This window comes from Stegodyphus dumicola, chromosome 9 (assembly GCF_044657685.1).
Source record: "Stegodyphus dumicola isolate Sdum_Otavi_A_Nest chromosome 9, ASM4465768v1".
NCBI lineage: Eukaryota > Metazoa > Arthropoda > Arachnida > Araneae > Eresidae > Stegodyphus > Stegodyphus dumicola.
In genome coordinates, this window is record NC_140776.1 from 53789955 (window position 1) to 53815325 (window position 25371).

A 25371-nucleotide genomic window follows, 5' to 3' on the forward strand; every position below is an offset into this window, starting at 1 on the left:
TTATTATCACTTGCTATTAAAATACATTTATTCGTAATCAACGAATGTGATGCAAAAGGCCATACCTCTCTGCTGGCATGTTTCCTAGAGATATGATGAAATCATATATAAGTCAGCTTGAAAAGAATAAACTCTTCATAAAATATTAAACAAATGCTCAAATATCCAGCGATAAAATAATAATCTTAGGGATTATACTTTACTAAAAGACTTAAAATGGGGGAAAATATCAGAAAATTACTTCTTCATGAGACATTTCGAACTCCATTAATAAGATTTCAATATTGAACTAGCTTAATTCCTTGAACTACACTTTCAGACGATGATGCATTTGAATTCTGGATAAGTGCGAAACATGCAAGCACTATTCGTGCACCCAAGTTTAGTGAACATTTTTTTTTTTTAACCTAAGGATCTTTCATGCTTACTATTAGAAACTGATGCAATGCGTAGTTTCAATAATGAATGCTTGGGGAGGGAGAGAGGAAGCGGTATTGAAATAATTCAGCCGTCGAAAGCCGGTTTTGGATCTCAACCTGTCTTGTCATCTTGGCAAGACGAAGCTCGAGGTGTTTTCCCACTGGAACTGCCATTTTCTTCCGCAATGTAAGTAAACTTCAGATATCAATATTATTTTTGATAAAGAAATGACTTTTGTAGCTAAAAGAGCACACACATTAGCGCACCTTAACAATGCAATTTAATTTAACTATAACGCGACTCGTATTATTAACAAGTATAAACAACCTAATCCTTAACAAAGGAAAAAAAAAAGAATTATAATAATGGGAAACACTGTCAAATAGACAACTAAATGTCAAACACATGTTTAAGATCGGTGTTTATTCTTTTAGATGAGTGTATTTGTTAAAATATTCGTAACATGTTTTCATTCGACTAAGAAGCATTAAAATGTATGAATGATAAGATTTAATTATTTTTATATCTTTTAAGTTCTAAGTTTCAACTCAAATTGAAGTTTATTCTTGAAATTACGATGAACCACTGAAAATAAAAGGAAATTTACAAACACATTTCTTGTTTAGAAAGTTTGTCAGTATTAGATTTAAATTTTAAGTACTTTTAAATAAAAAATATATGTATTGGATAGGATCATTATTCAAATTTTAATAATCTTTTTATCCCGTAGACCAGGGGCTCTCAAACTTTTCAAATTTTGTACCACATAAATATGAAACAAAATATATGTACCACCATAAAAGCATTTCGCCATCAAAAGTCAGTGCATTCAAAATGGAGTGTATATAATCAAAGAATAAAACTCTTTATATGATTTAATTATATCCGTAAATGAAACTTTTACATTATAATAAAATATAAATAAATATACTACGAGTATATATATATATATATATATATATATATATTGCGGTAAACAGTGAGTAATAATATATATATTAAGCAAATAATATAGTTGTACAAAGTAAAGAAGACACCCGAGTCATAATAGGGCCCAGCATCGACAAGATACGTTTGAAAAAATATATGTACCACCAGTGGCACATATACCACAATTTGAGAACTGTGACGTAGATTAATTTTCGTGCATTTAATTGATGCAATTTTAGGCTGAGAATTTTATAGCACAGTTAAATTAAGAGCTTTGGAAACTACTTGCATAAGATTTGCGTTTGTAATTAATAAAATTATTTAAAAATTTCTTTTAATTTTAATCTTAATAGCAACAGTACGTAAATAATTCAAATAGCGATAGTAGAATAATTACGTTTTTCTTCGATATCAGAGCAACCTTGAAAAGAGAAATCAAGGTTATTTAATTTGTCTTACTTTTTTATTCTAAAACGTGTGGCTGAATTGCTATAGTGTTTCTTACATTGCAATGCAATTTTCAGTTTAACAGGTCATATGAGCTACACGTATTCTTAAAGTACTCAGTGATAGCTGATTTGTATCAGCCATATTGTACTCAAACAAGTAACTAATAATATCCACTACAAAATGACACTATCTGAAGAAACAGTAAAAATAATTTTACACGGTCTATTTTTTCAGCTTTCCTAATTATAAAAATTTGCACTTAATGTTATGTGAAGGAAAATTAAAAATTTATTCTTGATAGCTTAATTGTGTAAGAACTCTGTCCTTTATTTAACAGACTCCTTTCTTCTCTTGAGTACTTCAGTATATTACATTTTATATTATATAAAGTCTATTACATATCACATTAAAGCTTACCATTTTATTTTCATGTGAAATAAATGAGAAATATTATTTTACTTCTATGAAAATACGATTTCCTGAAAGATAAGTTTTAACAATTAGGTAATGACTCAGTAATTTTATCAGAATATCAATAGCTCTATGAATTTAAAGATACCTCTAGTAATTTTTTAAGTTCTGCTTCTAAAGAAGTTTAAATCAATGTCTTTCAGATGCTACTAGACTGACAAGTGAATTATCGCGCTAGTCTGAAGTAAACTGATAAAACGTTACAAAAGTTAAAATAACCTTTTTATTAACTCCTCAAATTTCATAGAAGGCACCACTTTTGATACAAAACGAAACTCCATCACTTACGAGTATTTAAAATAACATAAGCTGAAATTCAAATTTAAGTAACATAGTCGGTGACTATACAAAGCAATCTACTTAAGCTGGCTCAAATAATAAGGGGCGCGCTTTTAACGTCGGCTAGCAAATTGGCTAAAGCCAGAGTAAACTTTGGCAGAGCTAGCGAAAAGCCATCAACTGCAAGCGAGGCTGGCAGAAGCACTAAAACACTCAAACCCTCGGTTTAAATACTCTACAGTTAATTAGCAATCTGGTGAGAACTACGGGAAGTAGAAGTTATTGCGTTTCAAATCATAACAATTGCTAAATTAAAATAAAAATCGTACGATTTATCCTTCTGAATAAATGTGATTTATCTAAAACGGAATTTGAAGTTTTTCTCCCTCTCTCATTCCTCTTATTCCCTGTGTACGTTTTTAAATACTGAGGTCTAGTCTGAAAGTCTTTCAATAAAATGACAATCGCTATTGCAGATTTTAAATGTTTACATGACTTATTGTTTAGACACTGTAAATTAAATTTTTACTCTTAATGAAAGAGGGCCTTCATTTCTACTTAATTCTGTTTGCACTTAAAAACAAGTGTATTTATTATTTCTTTCCACGCTGAAGACTCACGTATAGTCTTATTTAAGTAAACAGTCACATTCGCTAAAATCTTCAATTAATTCTAATTTTATAATTGAACCTCATTTGCTCTAATATTTTCATTATATTTTTGCAAGTTATACGATACAGATTGAAAAACCATATCTTAAAAACTGCAAAAGCCCAGGAATTGAATATTCTGCTATAGAATCATCTGTGAGCAGGGACTGTGAATTAATCTTTCACGGAAATCGACTCCAGGACTTTTCAGTTGCTAGCTGGGTGTGCTGATTTCTATACCACAAAGGAACATGGGAGCAATACCTATAATTCTTTAGATTTCCCCTACATACTTTCGCACTTTTAAGTCTCTTAAAGTATGTCCCACTATTAAAATATGTGGAGGAGAAGACGCGATCTGCTCAATAGATCGAAGATGGCCATCACCCACCTTAAAAATCGGTTCTTTAAAACCATAAGGTTTTTTCAGTAAGACTTTTTCGTAATCTTTAAAAATCAGACACGAAAAAACGTCTTTAATTCTTTAAGACTTTAATTCTTCATCTTAATTCTTTAATTCTTTAAGGCTGCTATCACATGTCGGTTTGTTTCGAAAGAACAACTGTTTGGAACAATTTTTCTACTTTGTCACAACAGCCAATCACCACAGCTCGCTTTAGGGTTAACACAGGGATAACTGGTTCTCCATTACAAACAAGCTAACAGCGTTCGGCGCTGATAGTTGATTGGTTGAAAACGAACAAATTGCAACTTTTTTCGAATGGAAGGAGAAAGTCGCACGTCTTTCTTTCATTAGTAAAACAGGCAGAAAAATTGTCCGAAACAGTTGTTCATGTGAAACAAACGACATGTGATATGGGCTTAAAATTCTTTTTTTAATCATATTTAATAATTATATATGATTTATGTATTTATTAATATATAATACAGGGTGTTTATAAAGTCCCGTACGCATTTTGTTGTTTAATATCTCATAAAATAAAAGATAGATTAAAATTAATAACATAAATGGTTAGATCGACTCAAAAAGTTTCATGACCCTTGTCAATGAACTTCGACGTGTGCCCTCTTCGTCGCACGGAGAATATCAAGTCGATATTCAATTTCACGCCAGGTACCGGCAAGCATGTCGGCATCCACAGAGGCTATTGCGGTTGTAATTCTGGCTTTTAGGTCATCAATGTTCGACACTCTCCTCCTGTAAACGTTATCCTTTACAAATCCCCAAAGGAAAAAGTCCATAACATTGCAATAGTTGCCAAAAACAAAAGAGATAAAAATGCAATTAATAAGCAGACGATATTTAGAAAAGTAGAGATATTTAGACTGGAAAATGAAATTATCTGAAATTAACCACACGCGCAGACGATATTTACAAAAGTAAAGTTATTCAAACCCGAAAAGGAAAATATAGAAGTTATCCCATCAATAAATGCCATAAGTTTGTTTATATCTTCATTATTTTCTGAGTTATTAAACATTAAAATGCGTCCGGGACTTTATAAACACCCTGTATTATTAAATTCGATAAGTATTAACGAAGTAAAATTTCTGCTGGTTTCATCCAGGCAAACGGTCTGAATCCACAGTCGTTTTTATCGTCTTCCTTATACGGAAAAAGATTACGAGCTAATTTATTATCTAGAAAATTCTCCGCGAAGGCATCCCTCTCTTGGAAGATTGCCCTCATCAACTAATTTTCATTAGTTTATTCGCATTTACGTGATGGCTATGTCTTTTACTTTTGTCTTGACTCTGCGTAACGGATCTTTTGAGGGAGTATTTTGTTACTATTTGAGTTTACCAGTTAGGGTCGAATCCATACACCCTTCCTAATCGAAACATGGAAATTTCCTTCTTGGGAGAAAATTTCCGCCGTTCCTGAACTACGATCTAGAATCTCCAATTCACTCAGAAACTTCATTTTTTTTTGTTTTCTTAAGGAATTTTTTTACGTAATTTACTGAAAAGAATATTAAAAGTTTTATTTTAGACCCCTTCAAGCTCAAGAAAATTCCCAAGGATTTTGAATGACTAAATGTTTAATAGTCAACCTTAATTATCATCTATAACAGAGGTGGGAAACGTGCAGACTTGAGGCAGCATGCGGCCTCTGTGAAGTTTTCATGCGGCTTTTGCACTAATTAATATTTAATTATATAGATTAGGAAAATTTGAAAATTAATACGATTAAATAACGTGCTGCCATCTTTTGAGCATAACATGAATTAGAATGCTGCAGTTCTAGCAGTCTTTCACAGTCTGAAATTGTTGCCATTCTGGCGCACTTTTCCGTTTGCCAATATCCAACCATAGTATTTTTGGTCATGGCTCCTCCCTGCTTGAAATCATGGAGGTAAGAAAGGAAGGAGTGGCCAACCGGCACTAAAAAAGAAGCACTGCTTCGAAGCTTCGGTCACTAGATGTGGTGTTCTTTGTTTACATTCAGAAGCTCGCTTGATAGTATTCTGATAGTATTTCGACACACGACAGTTCCATACAAATCGAAAAAGGGACACTTTCATATGAAAGAAACATTCATAGTGTGATAGATAATAGCAATTTGTATAGTTTAGTGACATTTACGCAAAAATCACATCTTGGTTATTTTTCGATAACTAACAACATCGATTTTGATTATGAATTTGTTTTATCAAATTCTAAGCTGTTGAACTACAAAAATATAAATTTTAACAAAAATGTTATGCTTAAAAGAATGAAAAATACCTTACGGTACCTTTAAAATTGTATACGTCTTTCGATACCCTTGATAGAGTATTCGCTACTTTTATTTTATGTTCCAAACGCCAAAATGTTTTAAATAAAATAATTTTTTTTTCGCATCCATATATTACTGTAACACGTACCTTCTAAAATTTTTTAGAGGAGAGACTTTACTGTTGCTCATTTTAAACTCATCATTGAAATTTTAATTATCTGAAAAATAATCCCTTTGGGCTTACAATATGTATGGGTATTTATGCATGTACTTGCAAAAAGCATGTATCTACCTTTAACAAAGTACATAAATATTCATTAAATTATTTATAAATGTATTTGAAATGAAGAATTTATTCATTTATAAACAACTGTGAAGAAATCTAATTATTAAATGTATCTAATTTATAATGATTATAAATGTTATCTAAATATATAATAACCTTAATATTGAATTGTAAACATAAATTGAAATACGTTATAAAACTATTTAAGCAAGAATTGTTCGTACCGGAAAGCAATCTGTTAAAAGGCATTGCAAAGCAAATGCTATGAGATGCGCACTTAAGAATATAATAAAGAGTTTTGGAATATGTATTGTTGAACTTAATGGTAAAAAAAAATCTGATAAGTATAATTAAAAGAATTATTCTCCTTACATTTTATAATAACTCAGTTACAAGTTTTAAATAATACTTGAAAAAAATCCTTATTTTATTCCCTTTCAGAAATGTTCAGAGAAAGTTAAGTACTATTTAAAGTATTTCGCTAATTTCTAATAATTCTCTAATTTAAAATGAACCGAATAGAGCATTAATTATAAATTGACTTATATTTTTCTATTTAAAAGATGCCTCAGAAGCCAAAAAATCGTGTCATATTTAAGAAAGTATTTTAGGAAGAAGCTCTATAAATAGAAAAGAAATAATGCATAATTTTAATATTAATAATACAATAAACTTTGATCTTAATTTTTGTAACTTAACCGAATAAAATCGAATTACCTTAAATTTTTTTTTCTAATGTAATTAACGAAAACGTGTGAAAATATTTCATTCAAATTAAACCATTCTAAGAAAATTGTTCTGCGAAATGTATAGCATTTAATTCCATTCAGAATGAAATGTTGTTTAAAAATATGTTGTTTTCATATGCATATTTACGACGTAATTACAAAATATTTACATTCGATCGCGTCAAAACCCATTGAACTTAATGGTAAATCATCCAATGTTTTGGTCACCACGTAGGGATCGCCGGTGCTTCAAAGCAAGGTACGGGAGAAACCTGTTTAGGGCTACTCCATCTTACTTCCTACCTCCATGCTTGAAATACAGTTACCGCGTTGCTACAGCAACCACCGCCACCCACCAGACACCATGACAGTGCTGTTCTGAAGGACAGACAGTACCTATTTTTCTCCCTTTGCCCAGCACCCATCAGCATTCCCCTGTATGTTGCGGAGTTTGTGATTTGTAGTTATTTGTTCCCCTCCCTCCGCGGTTGACTCAGAAGAATTCTTGGGAAGTACTAGCTATGATCTGTATTTAGGCAGTCTCAACCATGGGGAAGTATAATTTGACTTCACAGGACTAGAACCCCCGTTTGTATGGAGGTAGATTAGGACTTGGCAGGGACCGTACTGGTACTGTTGTGTCCGTTCCTTCAGCTGTCGTGGAGCTAGAGGTTGATTTCTTCAGGCTAAGTCCTTGAAGTTTTGGCCGGCTAAGTCCTTGAAGTCCTTCAGGCTAAGTCCTTGAAGTCCTTGAAGTCATAGTCCCAGTGACGGGGTCTTACATCAAGCGTTCCAACTGATGCCGATGGAGTGGTGCCCGGAGGCAAAGATGTACTTAGCGTTGCAATTCTTGTATTTATTTTTCTCAAAGCATTTTCTCTTTGTTTCATGCTTTGTATACAGCCGGGGAAGGACTGTGGGTGTCTGCGCCGCCTTGGACGAGGTCTCAGGACTTTGGATATATCAAACCCCGTATGGCAGATTCCTAGAGGATCCCGGGAGAGGGGTCCAAGTTCTTGCGCTCTGTCCGCTCTCTATAGTTATCTGTTCGTGCTTGTAACAGTCTCGTCTGGCATTGCTATCGGTCATTGTGAAAGTCTAGTTATTGTTTTACTTATTCTGAGGTTTTACTAATACACAATTTTATTGTATTTTAGTAAGTATATGCTTTCTTAAACATACTATTTGATATTCTTTTTTTCTCCATCATGTGAAATTTTAAAAGAAGAAAATTAAATGAAGAAAACAGAACATATAATGTAAATGGGAATTAGATTATTTCTTTACTTCTATGAAAGATAAAAGGGTGCGTTTATTCTGCAATACAGTTTTGAATAGGAAAATAGCGAATGCAAATAAATTTTATTTTACTCATAAAGAACAAAAATATTTCAATTTAGGACGTGAATCTGGACAAGCTACGGTTCAAAAATTCAAAAATAAAAAGCATCATCAACAGACGTCTTTTAATGCTTTAGTAAAGAAGGGTACGGCTGCAGTTGCTGTTACTTACAAACTCGTACATATACTTGGAAAAATTAGGCAGACCATTTAGTGACGCAGAAATAATCAAAGAATGTACTGTTGAAGCATTAGGATATGTTAGATAAAAAAGAAGTTGATAAATACAAACTATTGCCTCTTTCAAAGAAGAACTGTAACAGATCAGCAACACGAATTAGCTGAAAATGTAACAGAGCAACTTCGTACAATTATACAAAATTAAGATGTTTATTTTTCAATTGCTTTAGATGATAGCATTGATAAAACGCAAGTTTTATATTTTATTCGTACTGTAAATACAGATTTTCAGTGTTACGAAGAATTTCTTGCGTTGGGTACACTAACTGGAAGAACTCGTGGAGCCAATGTTTTCGAAAACTTCAGAGAAATATGTCATGGATTACAGTTAACCCTTTGAAGGGCACCGGTATATAATATATACCGGTTGTTTGTCAATTTTTTAACCTCCATAAAAATGCTAATTTTTCTACACCAAAAGCTACAATCGTAAGTGTCTAGTGTTTTCTTTCAATTCTAAATGGTAGTATCACCCTATGAATGCTCAATATTTTGCAGTTATGAAATTAATATACCTCTTTGCAAGGTATCATGTTGGAAGATTCATAAATTCTATTGGAGGGAAAGAAAAAATTCAAAATCTGCAAATATATGACGTACACATGCTGAATCTTATATATTTACTTCATTTTTGTCAGAATTGATAATTAACAGAAGATTATTTATACGATTTTAAAACCGGTATATAATACTATATACCGGCGCCCACACTGAGGGTAACACGCCAATAGATGGCAGCACCAGTTTTCTCCTTTTCTACTCTGTGACATGACAGAATTTCTTTATTATTATAACAGTTTATGATGTAATAATTTTTCATGATTAATTTATAAGTCGTTTGGGATTCAATATTATGTTCATGGAGGAATGGGGAGTTTACTGACTCTGCGCTAGGACTGAATACAAGTATATTAGTTTCATTTATTCTTTTTGTACTCAGCTCGAGTTTCATTCGTCTGTGTGTAGCTAAAATTTTTATTTCAGCACTTATCCCTTTCCAAGAGAAAGACTCATCGATTTCAAAATTGCCATCTGGGGTCAAAACTTTACACAATTGTGGGGGTTAAATGTGGCATGTTAGCCCCCAAAAGACACCCGTTGCTTCTTGTTTTCCAAAATCCTAGAATGCAAGGAAAATGAAAGAGGTGATTGACAACTAATTTGTCATTCGGGAGTCACGTCTTCTTCCTTTTGTGAGGTGTGATAAGATCACACAAAGGGAAAGCTCACTTAAAATGGAAATGTACATCTCATAGTGTAATCAAAAAAACTCCTGGTTTGAAAGCTTTTATTCTTTAGGGAAATTCTTTTTAATTCTTTGTTAATTTCAGATGAAAGACTAGAGAACACAAGAGAAATTTGCGCTCTGGTTGATACAAATAGGTTGTTTCCGAAATAAATTTTCACAGTTAGTGAAAGGAGGAAAAATATTTCTGAGGCCCTTTTTAGATGCAAACTAAAATGTATCCAAAAGTTGAAAAGGAGCCTCTATGAAGCCAAAGGGATTGAAAATCAGAATAAGAGCTTTGAGGTGTATCAAATAATAAAATTGTTTAACGGCGTTTCTTCCTGAAAAAAAAAAAAAAAAAAAAAAAAAAAAAAAAAAAGATATATTACAAACTATACAAAAAATAAAAAAGCACCTTACGGTCCTCAATGATCTAAAGTGTGTGTGCGTGGAGGGGGGGATTCTTCGTATACTGTATGAAGCATGGTTTTGTTCACATATTATCTAAAGCATAAAATACAACTTCAAAAATGCAACATACTTTCTCAGCTGAGTCGGTCGTAGTGCTTCATTTTTCAATTTTTTTAAATTTTCGGCTGAGTTACATCTGCTTGTAATATTATACTAGTTCAGTTACAGCATGATACGATTTACACATGCAGTGTTATATTTGCTAATTTTTTTTATAAAATAATATTGAATTTAAATCAAGTTGAAAAGCTTTTTACCCATATTTTACATAAGTATGTTCAGCTGGGTTGCATCATCAAATTGCATAAAAACATAAATTTTATTTTTAAAATTTTAAATTTCTGCCAAAATTTAAAAAAAAAATTGTCTTTAGACTTACATAACTATATTCAAGCACTCATCACTACAGACGCACATCAAAAGTAGGCAAAATTAATTTTAGAAACAAAGATTAACAGTTGGCAGCTACCTGGAAAAAAATGTCCTAGAGGGGCGCCGGTATAAAATATATACCGGCTCTCAAAATTCAGGATTTCGCTCGACATTTTTTTTAAGTCTCAATTTTATGTCCTTAGGGTCCATAAGTTATAGTTCATGCAAAATTTTACCACAGTTTAAATTATTTTATATACCGCCCCTCAAAGGGTTAAATGCCAGTAATTTAGTCAGTGTCTGCACCGATGGCGCCCCTTCCATGACAGTTAAAAAAATGATTTGTTGCTCTATAAAAAAATGGAATAATTGAAAAAATTGATATCATTTCACTGCATTTTATATCAGCAAACTCTTTGTGCAAAAATAACCATTTTGTAAGACAATCTGGATAGAACTAAACTTTTAAACTAAACTTTTAGACAAACAAACCAACAAACAAACAAAAACAAACAAACAAACAAAAAAAAAAAAAAAAAAAAAAAAAAAAAAACGACGCATCACGATTCACCGAGAAGATATAAAGAAAACTGGACACAAATTGATATGCCTACATGTTTTGACGGAAAATGCAAAATTTAAATTTTGGCTGCTAGTGAATGAACGGTTGTCGCTACAGCGCATCTGATCTGCGCATTTGGCAGGATATTTAAGAGGAGAAATTACGATTCCAGGTCATGAATTCTTTACGAATTTCATTCCGTGTACTCTGGTAGACAGTAACTATGCCTCGCATACAGGTGCGCGGACGATATGCGCAGATGTCAGAATTTGAGAGGGGTCGTGTAGTTGGGCTCAAAGAAGCCGGCTGGTCTTATCGGTGAATGGCTCGACATTTGAGCAGGAGCGATGCCACTATTAGACGATGTTGGCAGGAATGGGTGAACCATGGCCACACACAGCGTGAAGAAGGAAGCGGTAGGCCTAGAGAAACGACAGAACGTGAAGACCGAGCAATCGTCAGAGCGGCACTCACAGCCCCAGATTTATCATTCATTGTACGTGCAACTAATGCTTCAGTGACCGCAAGGACTGTTCATAGACGGCTCACAGAAAGGGGGCTGAGGTCACGGCGCCCTTTGCGCCGACTACCATTGACCTCTGTACAACGTCAAACTCGTTTGCAGTGGTGTCGGGCTCATTCGCATTGGAATGTCACTGACTGGAGTAGAATAGTCTTCAGTGATGAGTACCGCTTTGAACTGATCCCCGATGACTAGCCAAGGCGAGCCTGGAGACGTCCCGGACAGCTGTGGGACACCAACCTGACTGTCTTCCAGCAGACAGGCCGACAACCAGGAGTGATGGTCTGGGGTGCCATTTCATTTCATAGCTTTGGTTGCCATCCGTCGCAACCTTACAGCACAGCTGTACGTCGACGAAGTTCTAAGGCCCGTTGTGTTGCCCTTCATGTCACGCCACCCTGGGCTTACATTTCAGCAAGATAATGCCCGCCCCCACACTACACATGTTTCTAGTGCTTGCCGAACATTACCTTGGCCAATTTGTTTTTCTGTACATGTACATCACTTCTACCGATTTTCGTCCCATTCGGATAACTCCTTCTTGGTGCGTCTTTATTTTTTCCTTTTGTCTATGAGTGTATTTTGATTGTCAACTATATTTGCGTAAATGCAGTGCTTCATCGTGAATTTCGGTAGATGCTAAATTTAGGCAAGGAAACTTACAGTATTGTTCTACCATACTACTGGCAAGGTTCGCTGGCTACCAGCAGGCCACGTTTTTGATAAAAGTTTTGACTTTACGACGAAAGATTTCAAACTTTTATCAAAAATGTGGAAACTTATATGATCTATAAGATAGAAGAAATTTGCAAAAACATTGCATTTTTATCTGATATTATGACAAAAAAAAATTAAATGTTTGCCTGAAAGGTAAAACGAAGCATATATACGAAATGTGGGAAAAGATCCAAGCTTTTTTTAAAAAAATTAACATTTTTCAAAACATTGCTTTCTTGCTCGGATTTATCTGTAGAACACTTCCTGGAACTAGCAAAAATGTAAAAATAAACTATTCGATGAATATGTAGGTGTCTTGGAATTTTTAACAGAAGAATATAATACTGAAAGTTTTTCAGATTTTGACGAGAACACTTCTGCTATGAAACTGTCATTTGAACTACATTTAGTAAGTATATCCAAACTCCTACGGAACTACAAATGGAGTTATTTGAGTTGCGGGAAGATAGTACCCTCAAATCTCTTTTTGGCGCTAAAAAAATCCCACAGAAATCTGGGAAAAGGATGTTGAATATCCATGCCTACGAGAGCATGCTCGCTGTTCACTTTCCTGACTTAGAAGTACTTACGGCTGCGAGTCAACTTTTTTTCTTATAACAAAGATTAAAACTATGTAAGCAAATTACAGATGCTCATTTAGAGGATCTAGTAAGGCTGCGCGTTACGAAGCTTGATCCATGTATTCAATTACTTTCAGGCAAGAAACAAATGCAAATATCCCACTAAATTAAATTTCCCATCAGAGTTTAACATTATTTTACATACTGTCGCTATGTTGGTTTTTTATAACTTAATATTAACTTTTCCATTGTTTTTCATTGTAAGGTAAAAAATTTTATTGAAAAATACTTCTACTTTATTATTTTTATTTGAAACAATATTTAAATATATGTAGTTGTTTATTACAAAATTATTAAAGATTAACGTTATGATAAGTTATTTAGTATTATGTGAATACAAAACTATTTTGTATTCTAAATTTTTATTTTAGTAAATGACTTGATGTTTTTTCCATTATTTCTATATAATGCAATAACATGATGAAACTATACAAAAACTATAATAATGTCACAAAAGTCGCATTTATAGGTGTATCAACTTATGCGGCCTCCTTTTATCACTGCCTAAAATGTGGCCTCTCATGGTACCACCTCTGGTCTATAACATATAAAACTAATCAATGTTTCGAGAATTGTTTATTAACTCGCATTATAGAGTATTCATAATGTTATTTTTAATACGTTGTTTCGAAATGTACAGATGATTTATTTCCTGTACTTGCTCTGCGACAAACTTTAAATCGTTGAACTATGCATATTTTCCCCTTAATGTTCCAATATCCAAAGCCAAAGCAAAACGATTTTCTAAAGTTCTTCAGGATAATTTACTTCAAGGAAGAATTTCTTTCCCAAAACAATAGTTTTGTGTTGCTTTTACACTAACTAAGCAATTAGGTCGTTAGCGATTTCTTTCCTATGAAAATGATTATTCTGCAATAGCTGTATACTTCTATGCTAGTGTGGCGCTTTCACGTAATCATTGAGTGTTCAATTTTTACTCAGTATTATAAGTGAATTCGGATTTAAAATATGAAAAAGAAAAGAAAATTTGTACATGCTCATCATTAAAATAAAATTTCCCTGAGCCCTAATTAAGCTGAAAATGTTGTGAAAATAGGAGGTCTAATTCAAGGTTACTAAAAAACTTTTAGCTATTTTGTGAAAGAAAAAAATTTAATCACTGCAATAGATAAATTTTAGTCATAAAAATAACTGCAGTAGGTAAAGACTAGAATATAATTTTTTTTAAAATCTTCATATGGAACAGTTAATTTTTTACATAAGAAAAGTTTAATTATTAATTTTTTTAATTGTTAATGGTGAAATTGTTGCTCTAAATTAAAAGAATACACATAAAGTTTGAAGTATTTTGGAAAATATGTAGTAATATGATAGGATATTATTGGAAAAATATTTAAATATTGAGGCAGTGTCTCCCATTCAAACTGGAAGGGGGGGGGAATAAACCTTCGATGTTTTTCTACTGCATAGTAAAAAAATAGTCAGTATCGACAGTTATTTAAATAATATCAATTGTTTAAGATAAAATGTTGATCTTTTGATTTATTTGTGTTATATTCAGAATAAAGCATCTGTTTTTGCATCCAGATCTCTCCCTAAAGTTTATTTCCTTAATTGACACACACACAAAACATTTTTGTCCATTGAAATGAATATGCGCGCCTGAATTCCTTTCCAAAAATTTATCCAAAAAATTTAATTTTCTTGAAAGACTTGTTAATGAAACTAATCAAAGAGCATCATTTATAATTCCTACTCTTACTTAAATATACTGCATTCATAAGATAAATCGGCAATTTTAATTGTGATTTACTTTCTTAGCCCAAAAGGGCAAATTGACCAGCTGGGCTATTAATTTCGTTTTGGCATTTTGAGTCGTCCACTATAAAACGGAATTCTATTTTTCAAATTGTTGCCAGCAAATATTAGAGCCCTGCTTTATATTTAGATAAATTAAATAATGAAGAATCTGCATGAATGCATGTATATGTCTCGCACTGTAAGAAAACAACCGTACCTAGAGACATCGAATTTTGAATAACGTAGGCCTCTACTTGAATACGGACATCTCAAAGCCCAATTTTGGAATTTGTTTTGTTATATATTTAATATTTTATAAAACTTTAAGTAATTTTTGATTAACAAACTCAACGATTTGAAAGCGAGCAATGGTAACTCTGTACGAAAAAAAAAAAAAAAAAAAAAAAATATAATTCTTATCTCCACCCCCCGAGACTCTATATCAGAAATTCTAAGTAAATTTTTAAATATTTTGTGATATTGCTGTTTAATTGAATTTTGTGTTTTAATTGCAAAGATTCTGGTATTTAATACCTTATTTCCCGGCGTATAAGACGCACTTTTTTTTCTTTGGAAATAGGTCTGAAAAACGGGGTGCGTCTTATACGTCGTTACTTATTGCGTATGATAGGTCGTTTGTGACTGGGTCAAAGCTTTATAGGATGCTGTGAAACAGAGACAGTAGTTAAATCATTTAAGAAGTGTGGCATTATTAATGCACTGGATGGTACAGTGGCCAGTTTGTTGTATGAGAACTCAGATGCTGATTTAGAAGAGGTTTTAAGTGTTCATTTAGCTCTGGAGATGAGTGTCTGGGTGTTGACGAAGGAGATTGAAAGGTGTTATTTCCCAGATAGATTGCGTATTTGCAGAAAGTATTACTTTGTATTTGTATTACTTTCTGTTTAAAATACTGTAAATTCATTATAATGATCAGTAATAAAAGTTTTATCTTTCAAAAATGTGCATAAAAAAGGGGGGTGCGTCTTATAGGCCGGTGTGTCTTATCGCCGGCAAATACGGGAAATAAAGGTAACACACAAAACTTTAAAAACAGTCCCTTTGGGCGTAATGTTAAATATAAAAGCTTTCAGATTTTTTTAAATTATATTTAGTTACTTTCCCATATGCTTTCTTTATAATATTAACTGAAAAATCAATGTAATAAATTCAAATAAACCAAAATTTCACTAAATGTTTATTAAAAACTGAAAATTTCCTTCCTTTATATTCTGAATAATTTTTCTGAGTAGCCGCAGATAAATATTTTGAGAATGTATGAAGATAAAGTTTTATAAGGATTAAATTTGGCATTTTATTTATTTTTGGCTATAATTAATAATAATAATTTGCTGAATAATTTTAGATAATGATAATAGTATTCTGAATATTTTTAGTTAATAAGAGGATCATTTTAAGGAATCTATTTCTAATACGCTGTTAAACGTACCGAGATTAAATTATTCTACACAAAAGTATGACATTTAACAGATGGTATTATTAACTAGTTTTGAAAAATTACATCTTCTCTGCAATTAAGTTGACAAGTCACAGTATAATATAAAAATGACAATTTAAAATATTAGACTATCAACTTTCTTATAAATGTTCTGCAAAATTTTGCATTAAACAACACTAACATAGATGTGACTATTAATTAACACGGTTAACAACACTTTAGGGTGCATTCTATTCTACTAAAATTTCTTACGATCATGTTTATAATCAATAAAAGGTACTGTTGGTAATTCTAAAATTACATAAAGTATCACTAATTATAACTTTTATGCCTGCTTTTTTATTGCCGAATTGGAAATTTGCTTAACACTAATTAATAAAATATGCAATTTGGGATTGTAAACATAAAGTTAAGACACTAAACTGCTCGCAACATCTCTATATTAATAACATAGTTGTTGCTATTATATTATTGTCCCTAGTTTGATTGTGCACATTAGTATGTCCTTATAGAGACAATTATTCAGTATATATTTGTATATATATCAAAAGATGAAACTAAAACCAAAATTAAAAAAGCGAATCAACGCAAAATGCCAAAACGAAATTAGTAGCCTAACGTCCTTTGGCCTAATAATGAAAAGTGAGCCGCTATCCAAAAGAAAATAATCAGAACAAAGACATTAAGATTTCAGAATAGGAGAAGTATACAATTTTTTTAAAAATTATAAGGTACAAAAAATATCAAATTTTAAAATCGAATTTATAGAATTTTCATCAACCGATAAAGAAAATGTGCTTAAAATTAGGATAATTAAAGTGTTTTAAAAGTGCAGCTAAGTAAATTAATTTTTTTGTTTTTGTTTTTTATACTTTTGTTTATATTTATGTACAAGAGTGCTTTCTCGAAGATCTAAATAATATTTAGCAGGTATTTATAAGACATTTTATACATTTTATTTTTAATATCTATTTAAATAATAACACAGGATGCAGTAATTTTAAAGAATACTATATGATGCAATACTTGTCGCCCGTTCTATGTAGTGCTTCATGAAAACAGGTTCTATAATTGTAGGCGCGGATTTTAATCCTGGATAAACACTTGAATATTGATATCGTTTTACTCTTTTTTTGTGAGCCCAATGTCGTAATATATCCTGAGCAACATTCTTATTGATGAAACTGTGAAATTACCAATGGCTTTGTCCATGACCTGCGAATGCTTAACTAGCAAGTGACTCATAATTGAGGAAAAATTAGAGAAATAACTTAAACGTTTTAACTTTTAATAATGATATGTGCTAACTATCATTATGTACATTATGTAATTTATTCTTTAAAGGTAACACGCAAACTGAAATTGCGTAAGCGAAATTTTATGAAAGTGCTGTACAATTTTATTGGAGAGAAAATGTAGTCCAGGTGATTCGTTTTTCTTGAGTTTTTTAATAACACTGTTAACTTCTGAAGTACGGAACTGACAGTTCATAAATGAAATTAAAAATCCCTAAGACTCGGTCCGCATACTTTTATGAACATTTTTCTCATCACGCGCATTTATCGCTTGGAAAATTCTTTGCCATTAAAAAAAAACAGTTGTATCACTCAAACTCGAAATCACACTGCCATCTGGAGGTTAATTCCCTAAATCTCAAGCCTTTTCGCAAAATTGGTCTTAACCCCATACTTATATACTATATTTCATTGTGGACACAGACATTGTGGACACAGATAGTTAAAACATTGACTAACTAATAGTAGAGAGAAAAGTTTTCAACGAGTCAAGATTGGTATTAGCTAGTTTAGCCTTATAATTATGTTGCAAAGCAAAATACTTAATTTTATATATATCTTTAAGAACACTGTTTCTTTTTCTCTGGAACCTATGCCTAGCAGCATTTACATGCTTTCTATAATAATCAATTTCTTTAGACTACTAAGGGATACCATTCTTCATCGGAATTGAAAATGAAGCACAATTAAAAATAACGGTAAAAAGTCTATTTAGAACATTTTCTAATGCAATACAATCAGAGCAACTATTAAGAAGGATATTTAAGTCATACAGTTCTCTCTTACAAAGTTCTGTAAATAAATACCAATTTACTCTTTTTTAATTAAAAGCACACAAATTAGAAGATGTAATCAGACGACGTAAAACAAATATAATCATTTTATGGTCAAAAGGAGAACCTTCCTCAGAGGTATCCCAACCTTAAACGTATGGCAGCAATTCCAAACTAAAAAGCGTAAGGTCAATACAACTCGAGCCATGCGTGGAACAGAAAGTATGTCCGTGATTTTCGTTAATTAGAAACAAATGACTCACACTAATAAAATGCCATATTTCGTTCCTCTAGCAGCAGTAATAGGACTATGCCAAATTGCAGATTTGCTATTAGAATCTGTACCACATAAAAATAGCATGGTTTTTTAATATGTTAAAATACGTGAAATTTTTTAATAATTCTAATCAATATTAGTTTTGGGCTCAAAATAAATGGAACAAGTCAGGTCAGATGCATTAATTTTTATATCTAAAACAACAGTATTATAAATTGTGTGATTTAAGTTCAAAAAAGGAGAAAGATTCTGGTTAATAATAAAAGCAGACTTGACAACTTCTGCTTTAGAATCATTGTAAACTTTATATTTTTTGGAAAGCTAGGAAGAACACCCCTATAAAAATGCGGTCCTGAATTAGTGCGACATCAATGTCATTTGCCTCATACATAAAATAAGTTGCTGAGTAGTACATTTTGAATTGTGCAACATTATTTGTACAAAAGAAACAGATGAATTGACCGACTTACCCATAATAATTTTTTGAAGCTGCAAGATTAATCATAAGTAAAATATTTTATCGATTGTCTGTAAAATTATTCCAAATAGCTCAAGCGAAGTAAACTGCATTATAGGTGAGGTGACCATTCAGTGGCATAATACTGACCAATCATCGTCACTGCCAAATTGCGCTTTTGTCTCATGCGTTCAACGTGGAGAGTGTTTTGAAGTTGGGAAATGAATGATTTTAATATTGTGCATCTATAATCAGAACCTGCAGTTGAAAGACCAGTTCAAGTACCTGCTCTTTAATTGCTCAAAAGCATAAGACTTCCTTGCGGAGGCTAAGGATTTTGAGAAAAGTTCACCTTCCTTGTAGACTATTTTACAGCAATGTCCGCCTACACACGCTATAAAGTCTTTTAGGATTGGCTTCGTTATATGTACACTTTTAAGCCAAATGCATTGCCTTTCTTATCCATCATGTTCGAGAGATAAAAGTTTAATGCTTAGCCTGAGATTTTGATATATTATGTAGCCAATTTGATCACATGTAGGTGTCTTTCTCAGAAATGTATCGTAAAACACTAGCCTTTCATACCATGTCGGGTAAAATTTATGTCTGGAATAAATTGCATAGGTCAGATTTTTACACTTTTGTTAAGTGAAATTATGAAATTACACATTCACATAAATTTCCTTGCATTGAAAACACCAGTTATTCAAGTTTCCGGTTTTCAGTAAATTTTACTGAATTCGGCCGCTGCGCTTACTTTTATAAATTTACATTAGTGCTAAGTGTATGCTATTACATTAGTACTAAGTACATTATGCTAAGTGTACAAAAGGTGATATCAAAGTTACAACTCGTTATAATTTCCCATAGATATGGTATAAAACATTTATTCACCGTTAGCACGGTTAGCAAAAAGCTAAACCGAACATTTCTGTTGTGTATTTATCGATTGTTTCTCTGCCTTCTCGCTCGACAGTACCAGTAATAAATATTTTTGCTCAAGAGCATAACTATTTCTATGTTTTTCAGTGCATTAATTGTAAACTTGAGTGTTTCGTAGAAAGTTTAAAGGTGAACCTTAAAGTGACAATAGCATTCGTAGATAATATACGCAATTTGAAATCAATGGATGTCTGGATGCAGCAATGACTACCGAGTAATCACCAGTATCTGCAAGGAATGTGGAAAGCGCCATGCAAACTTTCCTGCGTAGTTCGAAATTACCTATTCGAAACGCCATCCACGAAGTAACAGTGCCATTGGTGATGGAGTGTATTGCATTATGGAAAAAATTACATGTACGTCCATACTATATACAACTGTCATAGGCTAAAAGTCTTGCCAACGAACTAATAAGAGCCTCAATTTCACAATTAATATGTTGCAGCAGGAAGAAAGTTAATGATCAAACTGTGTTTAGTGATGAATTCACAAATTATCTCACGAGCAAGTTCACAAGCAGAATGTTCGTGTCTTATTCTTTCACTTCATGGGGGTGTAAAAGTCTCCATATACATGAACAATGCAAACTAGACTTCCAGAAAGCTAACGTTCTCTGAGCAATATTCAGACGGGAAGTTTGCTAACCATTTGTTTCATTGAGAGTCCTTCTTGCCAGAATATGGTGCAAATACAGTTGCTTTCTCACCTACTTGTTGAGCTGAAGAACTTTGTTTGGCAACAAGCTAGAGCTCCCCATCATTGCGACAGATCTACATAAAACTTGTTGAATGCTGTAGTCCTTAACCGCGAGATTGATGGCCATATACCGAATGATAGAGCTTATTAATCGTGATCTCCAAGCTCCCTCAGTTTTGGACTCGTGCGAATTTCTTTCCTTTGCGGATTCGTGAAGGATGCTGGGGCATGGGTCTTCGTTACTTACTGACCTACACGAGCTTCAACTCTGGATTAACCTTTAACTGCTGTGAGCGGTCTGTCAGACCGCGCGACATTTTCCATTAAATGCTTCCACCTCTTAGAATAATTAGTGGGTATTGCCATTCTTAGTACCTTCCTAAAACAGTTGTCCAAGGTCACATACCAAGTTGTGTTTGGCTAGCTATATATCTTTTATTTTTTTTTTTAATTTCCCCCCTCAGCGGTCTGTGGGACCGATCACAGCAGATAAGATTCAAATTTCGGCCGAGTTCACTTTTCGTTGTTGTTACATATTTCACTTTTTTATAAATATTCTTGAAATTGATTCAAATGCGTGCAGGAAACGTTCTATATATCTTACCCAAGACCAATTTTAATAAATAGTTCGAAATTGGTTTAATTTAGAGTTCTCTGATAAAAGTTCCCATGATGAAATTATTGAGAGCGACCACGACACAAATTCAGAAATATCTGCCGATGAAAATGAAAATCCATGTTCTCCTTCGCAAGAGATTTTTTTATTGGAAAAAATAAATTCAATTATTTATTCAAGGGCCCAACAAGGGTGTTCGAACTCGTAGTTACAATATTATTCTTCGTTCAATCTATACAACTGCTCGTAGAACCCGACGATGGCCTATGGCAATATTCTTCAGAAACTTGGAAATATGTGCAATAAATGCATTCGTATTATTTCAATCTTATCCCATTGGCTCCGAAAATGAAACGAAAAGATTTCATTAGCGATTCAGTTGGTGCAGTCTCATGTAAAACGGAGGATAGCTTCATCATTTTTACGTAAAGAACTGAAACTTACAATAAGAAGAGTTTTCGGAATAAATGATGCTAAAGGAAACATTGCGATTGAAGACGATAAATTAGATAAAAAAAGAACGTGCTATATTTGTCCACCAAGCAAAAAAAAAAAAAAAAAAAAAAAAAAGGAAAACAGCTTACAAATATATAGAATACAAAGAACCAACGTGTCTACAATGCAGTAGAAAAGTATGTATAAAATGCAGCTCGAATTATAATTTTTAAAATAAAAAGTAATTTTCTATATTCTTATTAAAGCATTCTTATCGCAAATTTTAATGTAAAATAAAAATGTTGAATTTTAAAATTTACTTCTTCCATCCAGATACGTAAGCGAAGGAATTATTATCATAGTATATATTTTGTTCTAATGAACTGATTTAAGTATAAAAATTGCTTTATAATGAGAAAAGTTAAATATATGAAATTAAATAACATTTATTCAAATAAGAAAAGTAAAACAATATCTTATTTTGTTTTTAGCAGAAGCGGTCTGAGAGACCGCTCACAGTAGTTATGCGACAATTTGAGTCACAGTAGTTAAAGGTTAAAATAATTATCGCTTTCGTTACCCCAAACATGCTGATTAAAGTGTGAGAACTCGCCTATCAGTTGGATACGTACCACATGACGAAAAACTTTAAAACCCCGGTATTTCTTTTCGAACATCCATCCATCCAGCGTATGCATTTCATTATTTTTGTGCCTGTTCCAATCTTTAACTACGCATAAAAAACCGGTATTCTTTGTAGGTCAAGGGTTTGGTTATATTTCCAATATAGAGCTTGAATCTCGAACTCGGCTTTAACAGGAATCTAGATATTGTTACGTTTTTAATAAATCATAATGATAAATGCAAACATAAGTAACTTTAAAGATTAAGGTTCTGTCGCTCAATTTAACTACTGATGTCTATTCTTCGCAACAGTGTTCAAGGATAACATCATCCCATTGCAAAAATTAAATTTAAGATAACGTTTTGGAACATAAAGATAACGTTTTGGAACAATCCATTCCAATGTATCTCTTTGAAGACTTGTTTTAAAAGTTTTCATCATAACATAGGACACTGTTTTGTTAACTGTCTAGATTTTTATACTGAGATATCAAAAATATGAAACTTGGAAATGTCAACAACTTATGAAGATTGATAAAAACTACTGAATTTTATCCTCTACTGCTTAGTATTACATTTCTTCTCCTAACTTTCTTTTCTTAATAACAACTATACACCGAAAAATCATGAATTATAATACTAATTAATCTTAAAATTTCTATTGTAATCTAAATCACATTAAAGCTTTATAGTGCATTTTTATAATATATAAATATTTCTTTTTACTTACAGGTATACAAAAATGCAAAGAGAAAATTTAAAGACATTAGGAACAAGGAATAAAGTTACTCTTTATTTTCTCCTGCTTGCGATAGCAGTAATGTCTGGAGAACAGACAAGAGTTTCTTACAAAGATTTGCAAGAACTTGGAGTTTCTTGCTATCCCTTGGATAGCTGTAAAATGAATCGAAATCATGACAGACTGGATAACTATAACTGCAATTGCGACAAAAATTGTGCAATTTGGGATACATGCTGTGTAGATTCCCCGTTTCTAAACAGTACTGGAAACTCTTCAAGGAATATCACTCCACTTTGCAGTAAGGTTTATGGAAAACTAGACTTTGTCTTTATGGTAGGTCGCTGCAGTCAACAATGGGCAGGAAATAATGAGACAGAGAAGTTATGCTTGGATGATGGAGAAAAATCGAACGACCCGCTACTGGTTGTTCCAGTGACAAATCTCCAAACAGGGATCACGTACAAAAATTATTTTTGCTCTTTATGCAACGAAAATGAAGATTCTGACCAACTATTATTCTGGAACTTGCTCATGGGTAGCGAATCCGAGACATTTTCTGCCATTTTGTCTCCTGAAATCAGTTACAGTCAAACATTACAATCGTGGTTCATTACCGATGATAATGAAAATGACAGATATGCTCCAGTTTCCTTGTCCGTTGAAGTGCCAGAAACTCTGCGAACACAGCTGCGATGGTGCAGGCCAGGAGTTATATCTGATTGCTCTCCATTGTGGAATGATGATGCCGTTAAAGAAAAATGTAAAGCTTACACAGCGATAATCCTCGTGGATAATAATGGTACAAACATGGAGTATAAGAACGTTCACTGTGCAATTAGTAATTATCAAACTTTTGAAGACATGCAATGCTCTACATTTATTCCTATAAGGGCACCAATGAAACTTCCGAAATTTTTGAGAATATTTGATCTTAATTCGGCAAATACTGGAAGGAAGCAGTGTGAAAAACCGTCTGTGTATGATCCATTAGCAAAGAAATGCAGAGTTGTGAAGTGTATTAGGTCTGATTATGTTCTCAGGAATGGAAAATGTGTTAAGGTTAATGCGTAAATGATTAACATGTCTTTTTTGCATGATAATTTTCGCATATCAGAGCATAGAATCTCAAATCAAAGTAAAATATTCAAAAAATAGTTTATATGTCAAGTCCCGCTAAATGGCAGAAGGGTTTTTCCGTTTAAGTTTGAAACAAAAATCACCAAAAATTTTGATTAATGATATTAAAATAAAAGCTCAACTTAAGTGCATTAAAAATGCATGAAAAATCTGAGCTCTTTTTGAGGAGGGGAGGAAAGAGAGACACGGAAAATTATAGAGTTAATAAAGAAATATAGAAATAAGAGAAATAAAAATTTGAAACATGGTTTGTATGAAAATATTTAATTTTTCTGACTTGAACATGATGTCGTTTTTGCTTAATTTTTACGTTCATTTAATTCCCTCATTTGCCATTTAAGAATATTTAAAATGAGTAGGAAAATTTTGTAATTATTGAAATGTAAATATAGCAAATCAAATAGCTTTTACTAATTCAGAAGGCAAACAACAAAAATCAGCGTTATATTTACAAAACTTTCATAGGACTAGTTATGTTTATGTACTAGAGACTCTTTGTATTGCACAAGAGAACTCATCCGCAGCTACCTATCTTCCTGTAATCTTTGTAGATATAACGCTGATTGTTATTGTTTGACTTGTGAGTTAGTATTTATTCGGCTTGTTATTGTGTCTTAATCAAATAGCTTTTTTTCCTTGAATTTTTAGCGTTTGATATAGAAATTACTTTTCATGAAAATTTTGACTTTAAATTATCACTTCACAGGAGCGAAAAAAAAAAGGCCCAACATTTTATTTACTGAATATTTTGTTTTTATTTATTTTTACTTTTATAATGTTATTTATTAGCCCAAAGAACCGTTAGCCCAGAAGGGCTGTTAGTGACGAAACGGCATTTTGCGTTGAACTACTCAAATACTTTGATTGTTGCCATTTTTCAAAATGTAACCACCAAATAGTATTCTTCTGTATTATATTTGAAGAAATTAAATAATGAAGAATCTGCATGAAGGTGTGTGTTTCTCGTATTGTGGAAAAACGAAGGTACCAGAGCCATCAAATTTTCAATAAGTAATCCTCCACCCGAACATGGACACCTGGAAGCCCAAATTTGGAATTTCGAATTTGTTTTATTACCTATTTTATATTTTGTAAAACTTTAAGAATTTTTAATTAACAAACTCAACGATTTTAAGCCGAGCATACCAGAGTGTCTGTCAGAAATTCT

At 32.4% G+C, this 25371-nt stretch overlaps 1 protein-coding gene across 1 annotated transcript; it reads left to right on the forward strand.

Annotated features, from left to right (window-relative positions):
• The first annotated feature begins 423 nt into the window (after nt 1–423).
• Nucleotides 424–24463, forward strand: LOC146995344 (uncharacterized). The gene is made up of 2 exons (XM_085823446.1): nt 424–606; nt 23057–24463. Exons 1-2 carry the CDS (start codon nt 446–448, stop codon nt 24135–24137), a joined length of 1242 nt encoding a protein of 413 aa, XP_085679572.1. The 5' UTR covers nt 424–445; the 3' UTR covers nt 24138–24463.
• The last annotated feature ends 908 nt before the right edge of the window (nt 24464–25371 follow it).

Excerpts from the sequence above, each read along its gene's own strand:
- LOC146995344 (XM_085823446.1), top strand. The coding sequence starts at position 446 with ATGCGTAGTTTCAATAATGAATGCTTGGGGAGGGAGAGAGGAAGCGGT. Across the intron at positions 607-23,056 it reads CTGCCATTTTCTTCCGCAAT|GTATACAAAAATGCAAAGAG; the intron begins GTAAGTAAACTT and ends TTTTACTTACAG.